The 22,080-nt window shown below is 44.7% G+C and overlaps 1 protein-coding gene across 1 annotated transcript; it reads right to left on the bottom strand.

The window, feature by feature from the left end:
• Positions 1-443: 443 nt before the first annotated feature.
• LOC133766206 (vomeronasal type-1 receptor 45-like) lies at positions 444-1,325 on the bottom strand. Its single transcript, XM_062199925.1, has one exon. The coding sequence runs from the start codon at positions 1,323-1,325 to the stop codon at positions 444-446; it is 882 nt and encodes a 293-aa protein (XP_062055909.1).
• Positions 1,326-22,080: the final 20,755 nt, after the last annotated feature.

Raw genomic sequence — 22,080 nt, 5'->3', positions numbered from 1 at the left:
ATAGGATTAGAATTGCTGGAATATATGGTAATTTATGGTAATAAACAGTTACATAGCTGGTTAGGTAAAATACAGATCACCAAGAATATTGAGTTATTAAAAGTGCTGCAAATGTTCATGTACCTGTAAGTCTGTGGGCTACCCCAAGCCATAACACGTGAGATCCATTTCACCAGTCTCTCTTTAGGAGATACTCAGAAATATTAGGTATGTCAGAGAGGCACATGGCTCAATTACCTATTAACCATTGGCCATGCACATCTATCAAAGTAAGTGGGCTGAATGAGAAAAGGTTAGCTTCCTAATGTCGTTGAATCCAGAAAGCACATGCTGTGTCCTCTGATAACGATTTTGAAACCAATGTGTTGGTGCATTTTGAGAGAATTTATCCATCACTGAATAACCATACAATAACCACGAATGGATTTCAGAAAGGTGATTATTCATTTTTCAGTGCTGATGAACACCAGTGGGCTGACTGTAGCATAGCCGTTGATCACCAGCATGTGGACACAATGGAGAGTTGGGTCATTGATCCATATCGCTCTTGAGGAGTAGACAATGTAGTCCAAAATAGACATGAACATGAAGATGCACAGGAGCAGGAGAATGGTGCAGGTGGCCCTTTGCTCTGGGGCAGCTCTTGCAGAAATCCTGGTGCTGTGAAGGTGCTGGGACTGCCTCCTGTGCCTGCACAGGAGAGTCACCATGTACCCACTTGAGACAGCCATGAGCCCTGTCACAAAGACTTCTCGGAAGGTCGCCAGCATGGAGAACATCTGCATAAAGATATAACTCATGGGCCTAATGGAGCAGAATTCAGTGGCATAGATTAGACTGTCTGAGGTCAGATTGGGAGTGGCAATGGTGGTGATTATGAGGGGACTGCTAGTTAAGATGTAGACAACCCACAGGAAGAGGAGAGAACACAGGCTGTGATGGGAGGGCATCTGCTTGAACTTTGCCAGACAGGAGCTCCTGGGGCTGAGGGTGATGGCCTGGAGGACACTCAGCAGGCAGGTGGTGCACAGGGAGAGACCCCGCAGGATTCGGTACAAGTAGAAAACCGATTTACACATGACGTCATTCCAGAAACCCCGAGACCCGAAAATGTCTGTGACGAGGAAGCCCATGATTAGCAGCATCACCAGGTGGATGAGGGCCAAGAGACCAATGGTCAGGTCCAAGGGCTTGGGTCTGTGCTGGAGGAAAAACGTGAGGACGTGGAAGAGAAGAAGCATGGTGTTGGCGGAGACTCCAATGACGACTTCAGAGAAAAGGGTGTATCTTACGTCACTGGCGTGGTGCTGTTTGTTTTTATTCATCTTGTAGGGAAAAGAGTAATACAGTAAATATCTGAGGAAAATAGCAAGAAAAATTATTTGTCACAAATATTAGTACCTTCACGAATCTCAACTAACACTGCTGTCATTATTAAAACATACGGATCAATCCCAATACTTCCTGTTCTCCCTTCATTAGTCCAGTCCACCTCAGACCTTCCTGGAGCCACCCCTGCCATCTCCTTCATCCCTCCACATCCCAGCCATGGCTGGGTCATGGGTACCGTGGCCAGGCTCCCACAGAAACACACACTTTCCTGTGCATTAAAAACGGCAACATGTTCCAGGTAGCATTGCTTCATTTTAACCTCATTTTTGAGTTTTCTAGGTGGAATGGGCAATGTCGTATTTGGATTTTATTTTCATAATCCCGATTAAAAGATAAATTCATAATAAGCATTCCCTATTTAGATTTTGGTGAATTTAAAATCGATTGCATTAAAGTGGAAATCAGACTTTTCAAAAACAGTCTTGGTGGATTATAAACAAAGTTATCTCAGTTCTATCTTTAAACTGGTAATTTATCACCAAAATAAATGTTTTAAAAAATATTAGCAGATCAGCTGATGGTGTCTGTGGACTCTGAAGTCAGACTGGTTGGATTTATGTCTGTGATCCACCATTTACCACCTGTCTGAGCCTGAGCATATAGCAAGGCTTAGCTCCAATGATCTCAGCTATACAATATTCACAATCACTCTATCTAGCTCATGGAGACATCACATGTGAAATACAGATGAGGCATACGTACCAAACATGGGAGTGTTTCTAGCATGCACAGGCTCTGTGTAAACAGTGGCTATTGTTTTTGTCATGTAGTTCCTCACACATGTGACTTGGGAAGTCTAACAACTCTTTCAGTAATTAAGCCATGCCCCTTCCTAAAAGAGGAGAAAAAATTACCCAAAGAGCAGAGTCCTTAGCAGTCTCAGTGTAGACACTCGGCTGAGACTGCCTATCTGCTCTGTGCACCCCCTCTGCCCCCTCCACACACTCAGCTGTGCATCTTACCTGTTTTGATCACCCTGCAGGGTTAATGAGCTCAGGTGCGCAGAGTCTGGTGATCAGACTTTAGCAGGAACACATTCCAATGTCTTTTTCTAATAAGATGGAGTCAGGGTGATAAATAGAACCACAGTTAAAATCAATTCAATCTCATTCCAATTTAAGGTTTTAATTGAAGGACACTGTCAGAAAATAAAAAAAAAACCCTTTAAGATTGAGCTCCATGAGATTCCCAAGGTTTCATAACCCCTTCAAATAAGCTAAGATGTTTCTCTACACTCAAAGGGTCCAGGAGTAAAAATTATACTATAAAATGAGATGATGACATACTGGTGACTATTTCCTCTGGAATATGTGTACAAGATTTTATTGAACCCCATAAATAGAAGTTCTATAACACTGCAAAATGTTTCCAAGCATATATTTAAAAATTATCATTTTATAGTAGGGTATGTGGCACAATTATGTCATGGCTCCTTGGACCATGTGGGTCTATCATGTAAGGCACGAAAGGGAGGCAGAAATGGTGATTTCCTGAACACAAGATGCCATAAAACCCTTCAGAGCTCAGGTGGCTACTTTGTTAGAGATTGACAAGTGTGGATTTTTTAAGGTGAAAATGAACAGCATGAGAAAAAGTTAACGTTTTTCCAAGGTAATGATCAGGTGCGTGGCAGGATTTGTTGAGCACGTTTCAGATTGCCTCCATAGTCCTTCCAGGAAGACTGATGGTAAAATATTAATCCAAGGCCCACCGCCTTCAAGCTTCATGGATCTCTGGCAATCATCTTGGTGATATTCTGTGATGTTTTTGTACTGCATTTTTGTGTGTATGTTTTATGCAAGGTGAAAAATATCATACTAATCTTTAAACGAAACTGCCATGCTGTTTGCCAGAATGGCTGTACAACTTCACATTTCCACCAGCACCATGTGAGCATTCCACTTCCTCTCCAACACGTGGTCTTGTCAGTATTTTTTTTAAAGTCATGGATAGGCATTTGATGCAGTTGTTAAGAGACCACTTGGAATGCCTACATCCCAGGTCAGAGGGCCCGGGTTTGAGTTCCAGCCCTGCTTCTGACTCTAGCTCCCTGCCAATGTACACCCTGAGAGGCAGCAGGTGAAGGCTATGTAGTTGGATCCCTGCCACCCTTGTGGGAAACCCATCTGGCGAGTTCTGAGCTCCTGGCTTTGGCTTGGCCCAGCCTCCTCCGTTGCAGGCAAACATTTGGGAAATGAACCAGTAGATGGAAGATTGCTCTCTGTCTTTAAAATCAATAAAAACTTAAAAACTCATTTTAAAATAATAACTTGAAATACATTCACATTATAATTTAATAACTAATATTCAGGATAGTTCTAAAATTACCTTCAGTCATTTCATTTTTGTGAAATAGAGGCCTTGTGTGAGTTAAGTTTAACTGATTCTTGAAGCCTGAACCTGGCAAACACACAGCGTGGTAAAACCCTCCCAGTAGTGTGTTTTAATCATCTGTGAATCAAGGCTGCTTGTATTATGTTCAGTGTCACTTAGGAAGCTACAGTGCTGCAGATGTAAGTGGTTTTGGTAAAGCTGTGGTATACAGGAGACATGAATTTGTAATAATATTCAGGAAATCTTTGCTTGGGTGAAAGATTACTTTGAAAACACTGGAAACTGTTATATTTTTAGTGGTGAAATGCCACAGTAGAAGCAGGAAAAAATTATCCCCACGTTCAGAATATGGATTAAGGATGGTGACAATTTTATTAATCAAAAAGAGCAACTTACCTTTCCTCCATGTATTGACAAGAGAGACACAAAATAGTTCTCCAGTCTTCTGTGTCCAAAGATTGGATCACACAAGACAGCACCAGAGAAACCCCTCAGATACACGTTGCTTAATTCTACTTAAACAGTGTCCAACATGTAAGCATTGTAAGGGTATATCACTATTTCTGTGCTAATAGATCATTTCTACTAGAGACCACTCTGCTGAACATGAACCCTTTAAACAAATGAACTGAAACAATGCTCATAGCAGGTCCTCTCCCAGCTGCTCCTTGTCACACGTACATCTGACCAGCTCAGTGCAGTCTAGGAGATCAGAGAACAGGGTAGGGGCTCTCATCCATCAGCAGGGGGAGCAAGGAGAGCCTCCTCAAATAAGGTTCCCAGGTGTGCTGAGCCTGAGAGGGTCCTTGAGTCCTACAGTGCCACACACCAAAGCCACATCATGCACTGTGGAGAGTTAGGTGCCCTCAAGGGACTTGGGATTGTGTACCTATGACAAAAAATCCCACAAAGACTTCTGAAACAGGCCGTGTGCAGAAGCCACCTTGGGGAAGGGAAGGGAGAGTCCAAGTTGACAGATTAGAAAAAGAAAGACACAGGGAGAAATGATTTTCAAGGAAGCGGAATATTCACTCCCGAGAGCTGAAAGTGAGGGGTGGGTGGTCTTAGAGGGAAGAGGTTGCAGTTAAGACTCTTGTGTCCTCAGAGTCAATCACTCCAGAACTTCTGTAGGCTTTGATCACCCTCATCATGGGCTGTCTTGTGACATGTGAGATCACACAATGAGCCCCAAAGTAGGGACCAACGTCCAGGTCAATGCACACCAACCAGCGGTCAGGAGAGTAGTGGAGGGTGCAACTGGAGGAGGAAGCCCCTAGGCAGACCCCAGGGCAGGCCCAGGTGCCTGTGGTCTTGTGGATGTATGGGAACAGGGTGATGGAAGGTAGGGAGGACGCCTCTGCTATCTGCATCCCGTGTGTAAGCGTTCACAGTCAGGGTTGAGACGATGTGTAAATAGCATGATTTCTGCCCAGTGCTAAGCAGTACCCGTGCAGCCTAACGTCCATGAAAGGGCATAGTTTGGCTTGTCATCCAAGACCTCAACCTGGCCATCATGAGATCCCAAGCCTCACTCTCATCACCTTCCGTATGTTAAGGAATAGATGGACGAGAGGGGACTGGCTGGTAGGTGAGAGTGAGCAGGCTTCGTGCACATGGATGTGGGGCTGAGGTCAAACAGCAGCAGCCGACTTGTGGCACAGCTCCAGCTGGGAAGCTGAAGAGCCTGGGCGGGCACAGCCAGGAAGGCAACATCATCCCCACACAGACATCAGGGCTGTGTGCAGAGATGCTGTGAAATACAGCAGCCAAGGACGTGAGGATGGAACAGGTGGAGAACCTGTGAGCAAACGAATGGCAGCTGAAACTGTAGGGGTGGGAATTGGCCATTGATTCAAAATTGAACAGATTGTGAAGCACAGCTCAGTGTTCACTCTGGTGGACAGAATATTCACAATACCCCCACTTGAAATCTGTCTTGAGAGAAGTCGGGAAAAGAGGACCTCGATTAAGGTAGAGGGACAGGACCCCCGCGGAGCTCTGTCTCAGAGGCTGTGCTGTCCTTACCTGGAAAGGAGATTCGTGTGGGATACCCTGCTCCCTGGCCACCCGAGATGGAACGAGGTCACGTGCAGCTTTCTGGCTGAACGGCATCGTCTTTCCTTCGTCACCCTACACTCCGTGTCTGAGTGACAAGAGGAAGACACAGGTTAACGTGCAGGAAAAGATGTCACTTGCAAACATTTGGAACCTCCACCAGGCACGGGGAGGGTGAGGTTCAACTCATGTGCATGTTCTCTCTCACAGGATAAGTTCAGTCTCTTTGACTGCTAAGGATGTGGGAAAAGAGGCATTTAAAAAATAAGTTAATTTTAAATGATTAGTACATAGAGAAAAGATGAATAAGCAGAAATAATCTCTCACTGCACCTGTTGGAAATCAGACTGCTTGGTTTCTGAAGCTTGGGAGGGGAAATTGTCAGCCTCTCCCCTTATTTTTTTAATAGCAACGTCATTGCAGCTTCCTGTGCTTGTCCTCTCATTGGAGACCTGCAAGCTGACACAGCACTTGCTTACAAGCTGGCACTATTCCTTTGTAATTTCTAGAACTAAACCTGAGACTACAAAGGCTTTCAGGGGAACTGCTGGTAGATAACTCGGTAATGCGAGATCACACTCCAAAAATGATATTTTGAACAAATAAACACATTTTTCTTAAGAATATGAAATTATATTTTAATTACTATAGGAGTTTAACTTACTATACAAGTTACATAAGTCAGTAATAGTTCCATTAAACTTATGAGAAGAGAGAAGCAAAGTATATGTACTAAGAAGCTAAACTTAAAACATCCGTTCCCTGACAATGAGTAGTTGCATGAATAACTAATATTTTAGATTAAAATCTGTAGATAACATAATAATATGCAACTTGAGTATCGACAGCAAGTTAATGAAAGTCATTTTGATGAAAATAAAGTTAAAATCTAATATCACTTTCCTTGAAAATTTTGATGAATTTGCACTCTTAATTAAAGGACTAAATGAGAAGCAAACCTCCCCATTGCAAAACAGAGGGATCTCCTCTGCTCAGAGCAGGGCAGGTGGGGCTGATGTCTCCTCTGAAGCTTCCACACCACTCACCATGGCCCAGTTTCCCCCCACACAGAAGCCCCATCTGCCCCCGATCCCCATTTGTGGGGCAAAAAGCCACTTACCAGGCAGACGTGTGTAGGGATTCTGTGTGCCTGAGATGAAGCTGCAGTGTTTTAAAGAAAGGACGTCTGAGCTCATCCCTCTGCAGGCTGTCACATTAGCATCTACGGAGGTGACAGATCCCACTGGGGAGCACAGAACACGGAGTCCCCGGTGGAACACGTCACCCGTCTCTTCATTGTCCTTGATTTCTTCCTGCCTAACTACAACCTGGGGAGAGCACTGCTCACAACTTTCCTGTGCGTGAGCTCTCTGACGTGTTGTTGAGTTTGATTTGCTAGTGTTCTCTTGGGTCCCTGCCTCTGTGCTCATTTGCATATTGGTCTGTAGTTTCCTTTTGTTGTTCTTGCTGTTGTGTCCTTGTCTGGTTTCAGAATCAAAAGTGAGTTTGGTAGGGTTCCACCCCATTCACTATAATGGAATAGTTTGAGAAGAACTGAGGTTGGTTCTTCCTTGAACGTTTGCAGAGGTCAGCAATGAAGCCATCTGGGGTTGGGCTTTTCTTTGTTGGGAGACTATTCTGTACTGATCCAACCTAATTACCCATTACTGGTCTGCTCCATTGTTCAATTTTGAGAAGTTATATATATCCAAAATTTGTCTATCTAGGTTTTACAATTTGTTGGTGTATAGTTTTCCATAATAGCTTCCAATAATCCTTTGTATTTCTGTGTCCATTTGTATTTCTGATTTTGAAAACTGTCCTTTTCTTAGCTGGATGGGTTGCTCTGTGTTGTTGTTGCTGACTTTTTTGTTCTTGATATCTTCTGCATATTAACCCTTTGTCAGATTATAGCTTGCTGATATTTAACCATGTTTGTGGATGTCTCTTCACTCTTGATTCCTTTGCTGGGCAGAAGCTTCTGATTTTGATATAATCTCACTTGTGTAGCTTTTCTCTCATTGTCTGCATTTTTGGCGGTCCTAACTCACTCCTCACCCTCCAACATGCCTATACCAATGTGTTGAAGGATTTCTCCATATGTTTTATTCTAGAAACTTTAGAGTTACAGGCCTTAAATTTAGGTTTTGATCATCATGAGTTGTATATGTGAGGTAGGGTTCTAATTTAATTCCTCTGCATATATATATATATATGGATAAACACATACACACGCACATACACACACACACAATCCAGTTTTTCCATTACCATTTATTGAAAAGTCTATCTTTTCTCCAATGTATGTCCTTGGCAACTTTGTTCAAAATTGATTAGCTGTAGGTATGTGCATTCATGTCTAGGTTCTCTATTCTGTTTATCTATGTGATGGCTTTTATGCCCGTGACCTGATGTTTTAATGAGCGTAGCTTGGAATATGCTTTGAGATCAGGTACTGTGATGCCTCCAGCTTGGTCTCTTCCCTCCCTCCAGGATTGCTTTGGCTATTCTGGCCCTTCTGTGTTCCATGTGAATTTTAGGATGCTTTTATGTAAAGATGTCATTGATATTTTGATATGGATTGCATTGAAACTGTAGATTGCTTTAGATAATATGGACATTTTAAAAGTATTAATTATTCCAATCCATGGACAAGGAACATCTTGTCTTTTTTGTGTGTCTTTGATGATTTATTTTATTGGCATTTAATGATTTTCATGATAAACATCTTTCATTTCTTTGGCTAATTGTATTTCTAGATATCTAATTTTTAAGCTATTGTAAATTGGATTTATTTCATTCCCTTTCAGCAAGATCATTATTGGTACGGTAAAAATGTTATTTTTGCATGTTGATATTGTATCTCACTTTACAAGATTGGATATCAGTTGTAACGGATTTTTAAAAGATTTATTTATTTATTCTAAAATTATGCAGAAAGAGGAAAGGGAGGGGGAAAGAGGGAGAGAGGGAAGGAGGGGGAGAGGAGGGGGAGGGGGAGAGGGAGAGAGGGGTCTTCCATCCAATGGTTCATTCCCCAATTGGCTTCAATGGCCGGAGCTTCGCAGATCCCAAGCTAGGAACAGGAGCTTCTTTTGGGTCTCCCATGTGGGTGCAGGGGCCAAAGGCTTTGAGCCATCTTCTACTGCTTTCCTAGGCCATAGCCGAGAGCTGTAGAAGAAGTGGAGCTGCCATAACTCAAACCGGTGCCCATATGGGATGCCAGCACTGCAGGCGGTAGCTTTACCCACAGCACCATAGTGCCAGCCCCTCTAAACAGCTTTTCGATGGAGTGTTTAGGTTTTTCCATGTACAAGATCATGTCGTCTTCAAACATGCATATTTTGACCTCCTCTTTATCAATTTTGATGGCCTTTATTTGTTTTTGTATTCCATAACTGCTCTTGCTAATATTTCAAATAATATTTTGAGTAAGAGTGGTAAAAGAGGGCATTTTTGTCCTGTTCCAGGTGTGAAGAGAAATGCTTTCAGCTTTTCTCCACTCAGTATGATATGGGCTGTGGAATTGTCTTTTGTATCCTTATAAGTTGGAGTTATGTTCCTTATACACCCAATTTGTTGAGAACATCTATCATGAAAGGATACTGAATCTTATCAGGTGCTTTTCTGCATCAATTGAGATAATCATATGGTTTTTGTTCTTCATTCTGTTGATGTGATTTATTATACTTAATTTGTTAGAATTTTGAGATAAAGCCAAGTTGATCATGATATAGATCTTTTTCACATAGCATTAAATTGGGCTTTCTAGTACTTTGTTAATAATGTAAGCAACTCAGGCCGGCGCCGTGGCTCAACAGGCTAATCCTCCGCCTTGCGGCGCCGGCACACTGGGTTCTAGTCCTGGTCGGGGCACCGGATTCTGTCCCGGTTGCCCCTCTTCCAGGCCAGCTCTCTGCTGTGGCCAGGGAGTGCAGATGGAGGATGGCCCAGGTCCTTGGGCCCTGCACTCCATTTGAGACAAGGATAAGCACCTGGCTCCTGCCATCGGATCAGCGCGGTGCGCCGGCTGCAGCGGCCATTGGAGGGTGAACCAACAGCAAAAAGGAAGACCTTCCTCTCTGTCTCTCTCTCACTATCCACTCTGCCTGTCAAAAAAAAATAATGTAAGCAACTCTGCTCATCCTTCCACCTAAATAATGATTTAAAAGTTCATCGAAAATGAAATTAAAAGATGAAATTATTCTGCTGAAAAACATTTTGAAATCCACACATATTAGTTCAAAAATTTCATGAAAATATATCTTATGAAAAAACTACGCAATGATTTCAAACATATTTTGCAAATAAACATCTTTCAATTCTTTTTTCCATGAATTAAAAAAATTTCCCTTGTGTGCTATGTTCTCTTCCAGAATTCAGTGTTGGAATCAACGTTACAGAATTATAGGGAGTGAGAGTGGGGGAAAGGATGGTTTTTCAGAGACGAATTGAGATACTTTTAAAATGAGATTTATTTATTTGAGAAGCAGAGTTACAGACACAGAGAAAGAGAGACAGAGAGGTGTTCCATCCACTGGTTCACTCCACAAATGGCTGCACCAATCCTAAGCCAGGAGCCAGGAGTTTCTTCCAGGTATTCCACGTGGGTGCAGGGGCCTAAGTACTTGGTCCATCTTCTACTGCTTTTCCAGGCCATTAGCAAGGAGCTGCATTGGAAGAGGAGCAGCTGGGATTCAAACCAGTGTCCATATGGGATTCTGGCACTGCAGGTGGAGGCTTAGCCCACTGTGACACATTGCCAGCCCCTGAGATTTTTTTTTTTTGCCTCTGGTATCTCCTCTACTCTCTGATTTACTTTTAATGTCTATAAAATGGCATTGCCAATGGCTTCCTCTTGAAATAATCAATTTCTAGGCTGTGTCTGTCTATAGGAAGCACACAAGGATGTCTGTGCCCCATGTGCTGCATGTCCACACACAAATCTCTGACCTCCACAGGGCATCACCCCCAGCCTCCAAGCCACCATGGAAGTGTCCTGCATCTTCCTTCCCACCTTTCACACCTATGTATGAATGGTTTATTGGAGTCTGGCTCACCTGTTAGCTTTGAGCTGTCTGATGCAGTGATTGGGTCCATTTTGCACAAATTTATGCTTGGAATCCTTGCTCAGTAGCTGCCATGTGTCCAGGGTTGAAGGATATTTTTGGATGATCAATACATGAAACATTATGAAATACCAAAAATGGCATACCTAGGAGGAGTAGGGAAGAAACACAGGGGAGCAGTTCAAGTCAGAGAACAGAACATTTGCTAAAGACAGGACAGTTTGATCATCAGTAGGGAAAATATGACAACAAATTGAAACACTATTCTCAAATCTAAGAGTTCATAAAGAGAAAGAACCCTCACAGATGACTTTAGATGCTGCCAGGAAAGAAATGAGATGCTGTAACTGAAATCCAGGACTGCACAGGATGTGTAGACACACTCTTAACACACAGGAGCTGTTCATCAGCACAGACGTGGCACAGTGGGCTAAGCCACCCCTCGAGATGCCCACATCCCCCAGCTCACTGAGGGCCCTCATTTTCCCACTCTGAAACTTGTTGTTACCGCTGATGCTGCTCCTCTGGAGAACAATAGGGCTTCATTCCGCTAGGTTTCTCTGGAGCACCTTGCTTTTTCCTCTTCATCTTACTGTGGACTCATGGCCGGATGGCTGCCAGGTGAGCCTGAAGAACCGAGTATGGTGGCGAAGTCATCGCTCCCATCCTGCAGCCCAGCAGCCTCCTGTGTGCCCTTTGGCAACCGTGCCGGGAAGTTTAGTACAGATCAAATCTCCCTTCTCCTGTCTGTTCAGATGTTGTATCTCTCCTTGGAGTCAGAACTGGTCGTTTTCGTGTTTCTAGGAATGTGTCAATTTTACGCGGGTTGTCTGATTGGTTGGCTTGTACCTGTCCCAATGGCCCCTACTTACAGTTCTGTAGACTGGGTGGTGAGGTCCTCACATGCACCTGTCCCAGTGGCCCTACTTACAGTTCTGTAGACTGGGTGGTGAGGTCCTCACATGCACCTGTCCCAGTGGCCCTACTTACAGTTCTGTAGACTGGGTGGTGTGGTGTTCACATGCACCTGTCCCAGTGGCCCCTACTTACAGTTCTGTAGACTTGGTGGTGAGGTCCTCGCATGCACCTGTCCCAGTGGCCCTACTTACAGTTCTGTAGACTTGGTGGTGTGGTGTTCACATGCAGCTGTCCCAGTGGCCCTACTTACAGTTCTGTAGACTGGGTGGTGAGGTCCTCGCATGCACCTGTCCCCAGTGGCCCCTACTTACAGTTCTGTAGACTGGGTGGTGTGGTGTTCACATGCAGCTGTCCCAGTGGCCCCTACTTACAGTTCTGTAGAGTTGGTAGTCAGGTCCTCACATGCACCTGTCCCAGTGGCCCTACTTACAGTTCTGTAGACTGGGTGGTGAGGTGTTCACATGCACCTGTCCCAGTGGCCCCTACTTACAGTTCTGTAGACTGGGTGGTGAGGTCCTCACATGCACCTGTCCCAGTGGCCCTACTTACAGTTCTGTAGACTGGGTGGTGAGGTCCTCACATGCAGCTGTCCCCAGTGGCCCCTACTTACAGTTCTGTAGACTGGGTGGTGAGGTCCTCACATGCACCTGTCCCCAGTGGCCCCTACTTACAGTTCTGTAGACTGGGTGGTGTGGTGTTCACATGCAGCTGTCCCAGTGGCCCCTACTTACAGTTCTGTAGAGTTGGTAGTCAGGTCCTCACATGCACCTGTCCCAGTGGCCCTACTTACAGTTCTGTAGACTGGGTGGTGAGGTCCTCGCATGCACCTGTCCCAGTGGCCCTACTTACAGTTCTGTGGACTTGGTGGTGAGGTCCTCAGCCTCATTTCCTATGCAGTTGTTTGCATCTTCTCTTGCTGCAGGCATTTCAGGTCAAAGCCTGTCAATTTTGCTGATGGTCCCTAGGAATCCAGCTTAGTTTTGGGTACTTCCTCTGTCTCTCTCTCTCTCTGCCTCCTCTAGTTCCACTCTACTGTGTTTCTTCTTTCCTTTGTTAGATTTGGGTTTGGTTTTCTTCTTTCTCAAACTCCTTAAGTTAGTTTATTAGCTTGTGAGTCTTTTTCCTTTCACTGCTGGCTTTCACAGCTGTAAGTCATCGAATTGATCCTTTTGTTTTAGGCACTGGCATCCCTTGTTTCTAGAGACATTTTTGAAAACCTAAAATCCACTTTGTGGAGTACCTAAAGTAATCTGCAGGAGTGACATTGACACTTCGAGATGCGAGGATTTTTAACAGTCCTCGTCTGGATTGTTGAGGAACAGTGTTTTTTTTGTTGTTGTTTTGTTTTCCTTCGTACTATTTCTTGAGCCCTTTACTTACTGTAGAGTTAATCTTATGAGTATGAAGCTAACTGAAAATACATCTTTGTAAATAAAAATTAAGAATGGGAACAGGAGAGGGAGAAGGAAGCACGGTGGGAGGGAGGGTAGGATGGGAAGAATTAGCGTTTCCTAATCTATTGCTATGAAATACATGAAATTTGTATACCTTAGATAAAATTTAAGAAAAAAAGACACCACGCCTGCTTATTTTTTTCTAAGTAAAGCTGTGGTTGTTACTGTGGCATTTACGCAGGTAGGCTCCAGGTGCGGTTAGGAAGGGCTATCAGTTCCGGGCGGGCTCAGGTGGGCGCTCTCGCCGTCGCCCCCACGGCACAGGTGAGCGAGCCTGGGCGCAGAGCGCGGCGCCGAGGTAATTTAAAGGCCCGAGGCCGTGGGAGCCCAGGTGCTGGGGCGGGCGCGGGGCTCTGCTGCGCTGCGGGCGGACTCTGAGCGCCCGGCGAGGCCCCGCAGGGTGACCTCTCTCCGCACCTGCCCCGCGCCCTGGCTGCGCCAAGCCGCCCCGAGGAGACTGCGACCTTCCGGAGCGCGGTGTCCCGGCCTCCGCGGGACGGCCTGGGAGACGGCGAGGACTGGTGAGGTGTGCGCGGCTCCCGGCGGAGGTGCCCGGGTAGGTGGCGAGGACCCTGCGGGCCGGGCGGGTGGCGGGGTGCGGCCGTCTCCGGGGTCCTGGTGGCTGCGGGCTCTCCGTGGTGCGGCGGCTCCGGGCGCCTCCCGCCTGCAGCCTGGGCTCCGCGCCACCGCGCGGGCAGCGAGCGGGGACCCCGGCTCCCGCGGCCCGGGCCGGCCTGGGGGCTCAGCTCTGGGGTCGCGGCTCCGGGGCAGGGACGCGGCCTGGCGACACGGATTGCGCGGTCTTGGCTGTGCCGCGTCTGGACCAGGCCGAGGTGGTGACTTTCTGTGGCTCTGGAGGCGCGGGAGGCGCGGAGCGAGGTCGGTGGGCTCTGCCGCCGTTGTCACTGGGCTTTGGGGCGCAGTTGGCCGGGGGTCTCGCTACTTTAAAACGGTCCCACAGTGAGGGGATGGTCGCTTCTAAAATTCGCTTTTTTTTTTTTTAACAAGCACGCTTTAAAATTCCATTTATTTGAGAGGGAGACAGGAGGGGGAGGAGTTGAAGGAGCCACCATCCCCTGGCCGGATCCCGCAATGTTCCCGAAGACCTGGGTGTGGGGCAGCCGGGGCCTGGGAACGCAGTCCAGGTCTCCCCCGTGAGTCGCTTGAGCCATCACAGCTGCCCCCAGGTCTGCGTGGGCGGGAAGCTTGGAGTCAGCAGTCCAGGCTGCACTGCGGAGTGGGACACCGTGTTAACCACCAGGCTGAGCACCTGCTCCTCGGCTCCCAAGTTCCCATGGCAGAAGGTCTGTAACTCGGTAAACTGGGGAGAGTTACCTAACTGAGACCTTTGCCCGCTGCGGTTGCATTTCGGGATATTTAGGAATTGTTTCCCAGTAGGACAAAACCTTTGATTGCTAGATTCCCAGCCAACGCAACTGACTTCTCCAGGTGAAAGGGCTTCGTTCAGACAGGTGCGTCTCATGGGGTGTGCTCTTGTGGCTGGGTTACTAGTTACAGCTCCCTTTAGCCTTCAAAATGCCAAAGATACGTTTTGGTATTACAGAACCGCATTTCAAGCAAAGAGCTTTTTTCCTATGTGAATGTGCTTTTAATCAACATAGTGGTTCTACCTGGAAGGCTTTATGGGTCACTGAAATTTCAGTTAGCTTACCTGTCACCTCGGGCATTACTTTGCAGCGGGAACATTGAGAATCTTCTCTGCTAGCTATTTTGAAATAGTCAGTTAGTTACTGTGAGTTATTTGTATACCGTGCTATCTAAATCAGAATTTATTCTGCTTATTCAGTCACATGCCCCGTGTGCTCTCAGCTCCATCAGCCTAAGATCCCAGGCTCTGGGAACCACTGTGGTCCTCTCTACTTCTGTGAGGTCAGCTTGCTCTCAAGGTAGAATGAGCACACCCGGTGCTTGCCTTCCTGCACCTGACTTGGGTCACTTCACATAATGGCCCCCTGCTTGCATCCCGGCTTCTGCGAATGACAGAATTGCACTTTTTTTTTTAATGGCTGAGAATAGTTGATTTCAGTGCCTTTGGCCTTGTGCCCAGCTGGGTGACTGCCGGCCCCTTTGCTAGGCTGCATTTCTAGGTTTCTCAGGAGCCTTGCTGTTGCTTTCATGCCAAGGGTGATGCCGAGCCAGGTTGGTGGGTTCTGCTGCCAGCGTCACGTGGGCTTTGGGGCTCTCGATTCCTGCGAATGGTCGCAGAAGTGAATGGAAGGATCCCTTCTAGTTTTTTTTTCCAGAGGAAGCTTTTGAATTCAGTTGAGAGAGAATGCAAGTGGAGAGAGCTAGCCCGCGCCCATAACTGGCTGACTCCCCATGCGCCCGAGGACTTGGTGGTAGGGACAGCTGGGCCTGGGAATGGACACCGGGTCTCCCCTGTGGGTGTCAGGGACCAGACTCCTCAAGCCATCACAGCTGCCTCCCCTTCCGCGTGGGCAGGAAGCTTGGACTCAAACTCCGATGAGCGATGCCTGCATCTTAACCACCAGGCAGCACCTGCTGCTCAGTTCTGAGATCCCGAGTGCAGGAAATCTGCAACCCAGTGAATAGCAGTGACCGACATTGCTAAGATGGCCAGATAAAGGCTGGCTCTGTTCCCTCTGCAGGTGAGCTGCAACTTTTCCCCCACTGCAGTTGAGTTTCAGATCATCTCAGAATTGGTTGCCATCTGTCAAAACCCTCTCCTTTCTGTGTTCCCAACCAAGGAAACAGAGTTCTTCCTCCAGGTCATTGGTTTGGATCATTGGCTGGGTTATTAATTAAAGCTCCTTTTCATCTTCAAAATGGTACTGATAGATTTTGGTCTAGAATCACTTTTCAGATACTTTATTAACAAAGACCCTTTTCCTCTTCTTAATATATTTTCATTTTGAATTGACACACAAGAGTTCTATAAACAAGATTTTGTGGGGTTGTTGTGAAACTTCAATACATGTATACCCAATGTGAGACAATCAGATCAGGATACTGTCACCTCAGACACTTGTTGTCAGGATCATTGAAAATCTGACTGGCATGAGGAGGCAGTTGTCTCAACCATAGTCATGCTGTTGAGCTGTAGAACATCAGAAGTTACTCCTCCTACACAGCCGCACTCCTGCCCCCATTGATCAGTCACTATCCCCCCTCAAGTCCTTCCCTCGTGCTGGTGTGCATGGTCTTACTCTCTGTGAGATGGACTTGGTTTCCACATACAGATGAGAGCATACGGGGTTTGTTTGTGTGCCTGATGCACATCACCCCACCGAATGTCCTCCAGTTCCTGCCCTGGTGCTGCGCATGACAGAATTTCTTTCTTTTTAATGGCTGCATAATATATTGTTGTGTATTATGTTTTCTTCCATGGCTATCTCATTAGACTCCATAAATGAACTACTGTGGCTAGTGCAGTAAACTTTCAAGTGCAGATGTCTCTTGAATATGCCGACTGTAATTCTTTTGGCTGTGTACCCTGGATTGGAATTACAAGTTTTGCAGAGCCTTCATCCTGTCTTCCACATGGCTGTTTTCTCATTTACTTTCCCACCAACCACATGCATCCCTCTCTCTGTATCCTCTCAGGGTTGGTTTACTACTCTTGTGTTTTTGAGAACAGCCCATCTAACTGGAGTGAGATGGTATCTCATGCAGGTTGTGATTGGCATTTTCCTAATAATTAGCGATGTGGAACCATTTGTCATAGGCATGTAGGCACTGGTATATCCTCTTTGGAGAAGTGTAGTTAGGTCATTTGCGACTTTTTAAAAATTGGATCATTTTATGGCTTTGGGCTTTGAGTGACTTGAATTCCTTATAGATTCTGTAAACTTAACCTTGTTGCATGACGAGTCTGCAAGAATTTTCACTGGTGCTGTGTGTGCCTCAGCAGGCTTAGCTTCTGAGAATAGGTTTTCTGACAGTTCTGTGGGGTCCCAGGGAATGGGTGGGGCCTTGCATGATGCTTCCCATTGGCCTCTGAGAGCTGAGCCCCTCGGGACAGGCTGCTCCACTTTCCTAACACAGATCTTAGTTGGCTCTCACAGTGCTTCCTTTGGAAGATAGAGGTGAGTCAGTGAAGGCAAGACACAGGACGTGGCCTGGTTTGACCTGTGGGGTGCAGAAGGGCTTCAGCATCTATGCATTTCAAACCTTTCCCTGCGATACTTGGAAACAGTCCTCAGAGACTCTGAGGTTTGCATTCAGAGTGCAGGCAATCGCTCAGCTTGGCTTGATGAAGAATATGGCACCAGTGCTCCCTGAGAGCCAGAATGTCTGTTCACTTAGGTTTTAATGGAAAAATGAAATGAAAGTACAGATTTATCTCAGTGTAAAAAGGTTTGAATCATGCATAGTGCCATGAGTCATGGAACACATTTATTACTTTTGAGGTAACATCTTTAATTTATAGTCAGAGGCTTAATGCTCCACCAGATAAAGGGTTCAGCAAATGAAAAGTAAACAGACCATGGTCTAGCAGGAAAGCAGGCAAGGACTATAAATCCCAGACAAGAAGTTGCCCCTTCAGTCATGGTTTCACAAGAGTTTGACAGGGCCTGGGTGTTGTCAAGATGATTCAGAAAACAATTAAGTAGTCTCAGAATAGTGAGGTGTTGGTTAGTGAATGTGGACTAGAGACAATGACTGCCTGCTCTCCCCAGCACCAAGGTGCCGTGGACAGGGATGGCTCCACTGTGACTGCCCGCAAGTTTGTTGTAGTTGTGTCCCCAACCTGTTGGCATTTGTCAATCTCCCTTCCACAGTGTAGCTGCCTTGTCACAGTTCTGGAGAGAACATAAAGAGGTGCTGATGTCTGTTGTTCCTTACTTTGCCCGTTTTTAGGGCCTCCATAGCACAGGGGTGGGGAACATCTGGCCCGTGGGCCATATAAAGCCTTCAAAATCATTGGCCAGGCCCTGCCGAAACAACCATAGGAGAGACTTGGAATTGAATGAAGTTATAGCAAGCTAATTTTTAAGTGGATCATTTCATGTGATCCATGAAGGATGTTAAAATATCTAAGTGGCCATAGGCAGTAAAATAAGGCAGCTTTTTTTTTTTTGCCTACCCCTGCAACAACAGAAATGTGTTGTCTCACGGAGATGGCAGCTAAAAGTTCAAAATGAAGGTCAGCAGGTCTCTGCTACCTCTAACTGATCTACTAAAGAGCATTTCATTGAACTTCTCGAGCATAGGTTTGTTGCCATTGCCAATCCTTGGGGTTCATTTCTTTGCTTGCAGATGCATCCAGTCACTGTCCCCATTGTCACATGGCTGTCATCTTGTGTATCTGTGTCTTATGACACCAACATTAAGGAAAAAATAATTATGAGCCTTGTTAATGAGAGTAAGGCAAACTCTAGTGAAGGGGCCCTGGCGGTAGGTACAGGACTTACTGCAGCAGGGAGTCTCCTGCTTTCTCTTGGTTGCATATGCAGGAAATAGCTATTGACATCCCTTCACTGTCCATGTGTCATGGAATCTATACTGATTGCCTTGTAAATAACCCAGGGTTGGATACTGCCTTTTAAAACTCTGGTCAGCCTCTGTTTTTCTATTGAGATGCTTAGTCAGTTAATACTTAATTTTTTAAAATTTTTATTTAAGATACACATGTTTCATGTATTTCCTGTTATAGATTCAGGAACATAGTGATATTTCCTACTCTACCCTCACTGCCACCCAGGCTTTAACCCTTCTTCCTCTTCCCTCTCCTGTTCCCATTATTAATTTTTACAAAAATATATTTTCAGTTAATTTTATGCTCATAAAATTATGAGCAGTAAGAGTTCAACAAGTAGTATGGAGAAAAAACACACTGTTCCTTAACAGTAGACAAGGCCTGTAAGCAGTCATCAATTCACAAAAAGTCAGCTTCACTGCTATTTTTTTAAACTTTTTAAACTTTTATTTAATGAATATAAATTTCCAGTGTACAGCTTATGGATTACAATGGCTTCCCCCTCCCATAACTTCCCTCCCACCCACAACCCTCCCCTCTCCCACTCCCTCTCTCCTTCCATTTGCATCAGGATTCATTTTCAATTCTCTTTATATACAGAAGATCAATTTAGTATAAAGATTTCAACAGTTTGCACCCACATAGAAACACAAAGTGAAACATACTGTTGGAGTACTAGTTATAGCATTAAGTCAAAATGTACAGCACATTAAGGACAGAGATCCCACATGAGGAGCAAGTGCACAGTGGCTTCTGTTGTTGACCCAAAAAATTGACACTCTAGTTTATGGCGCCAGTAACCACCCTAGGCTCTCATCATGAGTTGCCAAGGCTATGGAAGCCTTCCAAGTTTGCCGACTCTGATCATATTTAGACAAGGTCATAAAAGACAGGGTGAGGATAGTAACCAATGATCCTAAGAGTGGCATTTACCAGGTTTGAACAATTATACAGCATTAAGTGGGGAAGAGGACCATCAGTACACACAGGTTGGGAGTAGAGCCATTGGAGGTAGAGTAGAGGTTATGATTACGAAGGAATAAGGCCCAAGTGCGCTAGACAGGGTCTAGAACAAAGAACAGAGTCATTATTATAGGAGCTAAGAAAGGTGCTGTCTAAGCTACAATTAAGTTTTCTGATTGAGAGGCAAATAGAAGCTGACAGAAGGGGCTTGATAATAATCTGTTGGGCTTTAGGCCTTGTAAGTTAAGAGGCCCAGACGTATCTATCTCTTCACATGGGATATATCCTAAGGGAGGTGTGAACCTCCTAGGGGAAGGCACTCTGTTGACTTTCATTACTTGGCTGGCCTGGGAGGAGAGCTGGCCAGGTAAAGGCAGGGGGCATCTCTAACAAGAAATGTACAGTTCTGCCTGCAATGTGCTGACCCTACTTGACCATCCCCTCAGCTGCAGTGATCACTTTGGAAGTTGGGCTGAGTGAAGGGCTTTTCAGCTTAGAGCCAATAAGATCTGTGGCTCTGACCTGGGCATCCTTCGACTCCAGGGCAGGTCCATTTCCAGTGATCCAACTCTTGGCAGAGCTGCCAGAGCTCTTCACAAGCTGACTTCTGCTGAAGCCCAGGCTTACCACATTGAAAGCCACTGCAGTGGACTGGCCTGTTGGGTCTCCTTGAGGGCAGATCACTGTACAGATCAGCCATTAATAGGCCTGCCACCCATTGCTTCTGATGCCTAGCTTTCTTTTCCTCCTGGTTTTTGTTAAAGCAGACCAGAGGATGCAAGTCAAGGGAGTGCCCATGTCCCATCTCTAATCTTCGGTGGCCTGAACTACAAGTCTATAGTCACAGGCATGTTCTGTAGTAGTTTTTCTAAGGTAGACAATGCCCATGAGGAAAATTATATTCTCACTTTAAAACTTTCTTTCCCTTTGGTCTGAAAGGGAGGTTTTTTCTACTTACTGTATACTTCGCTGATGGCAAAGATAATCTAGCTATGAGATTATTATTTAAGTTCTTATTTTGGCTGTGCTATTACAGAAAAATGTTAGCCATCTGTTTTATAAGGTCTAAATATTAAATTATGCGTCCTACAGATTCCTTCACAATAGAATTAGTTTCCTACCTTGAAGAGAATAGAGAAATGAAAGAACAAGTTGGGCTTAGAATAGAGAAATGAGGGAGCAAGTCCTAGATTGCTTGCTGACAATAGCAATATCACATGAATACTTAGCAAACAGTTTCAACCATTAGATAACAACTTAAGAAAACATTTACCAGAAGGTCTAATGCCTTCTATAAATTTTAAGAATCATGTATTTTAAAACACCTCTTAAATATCTAACATGGTGTAGTTTGTTTAACCAGTAAACTTAAGCACAACCATATAAAATGTTTTTAGTTTCTTTCTACCAACACGTTTAAAACATATGATACACAGATTCAGGTCACACAAATTAAAATGTATCTTTGATTGATTTTAGCAGCTTAAATTTATGGACAATCTTATCTATAAGCCATTTAAAATAAAACTCTTAATAAAATTTCCCCATGTGGACATACAATATGTACACACATATAACATAGCATAATAGACCAATATAGCAATTTTAATAATAGCTTTTAAAATCTTTAACACTTTTTTTGTAGATTGCCAATTGATTTGAATTGCTTTTTGTTTTTAGTCACCTCAGTTAACCATACTTTCTCTCAGTTGGTACTGTTAATACATTATTGGCTTCATCTGTTTACAGAGCCATCCCAAAGTACTGAATACAATAGAAGTGGCTGGAGAAAGTTCATAGCAACCTATAGGAGGACAGCTAAACACAGAACCAACAACACTTTAGTTTTATGAGCAGCAAATCATATATAACTGTGGATGACAAAAGACTTTAAGTCACCATGTTTAAAATTATAAACTCCTCAACCAACAAGAGGCACTTGCTTACTTCACAGTATTTTTGAAAGCACCTGTAGGATTTTACAAGTATTTAACCCTTTAGGCCTCTGGGGCTTTCTCATTAAGATAACTATCATGTCTAGTAACACAAAAGCATTAGACTTTTTAATTCTCAAACATTTGTATTAATAGCATTTTCCATTATAGAAACTTAAAGTTTGGTACCACGTCACATCTTGACAATACTTCTAATATAATCCAAATAGCCTGATTAGTTGGTGTTTCTATAAGATGAGAGACATAGGTACTTCGATTTTTTTCAGTTGTGTCCAAACTGGAAAAACCAAAGTCCAAGATTTACTGGAAATTTTAGAGACCAGATTGTTTGAAACTTTGATTTTTTGAATGCCTGTCAAGAATGCCAAGAAGGCTCAAAATCCAAAATATCTGGTTGAAATAAGATTCCTTAAAATCATGACATAACATAGACCAAATTTGATCATTGTTACAAGGTGATCATTCAAATCTTTGAAAAT

Source organism: Lepus europaeus, chromosome 9 (assembly GCF_033115175.1).
Source record: "Lepus europaeus isolate LE1 chromosome 9, mLepTim1.pri, whole genome shotgun sequence".
Lineage (NCBI taxonomy): Eukaryota > Metazoa > Chordata > Mammalia > Lagomorpha > Leporidae > Lepus > Lepus europaeus.
Note: the sequence above shows the minus strand (reverse complement) of the source record. Positions and strands in the feature narration are given on the sequence as shown.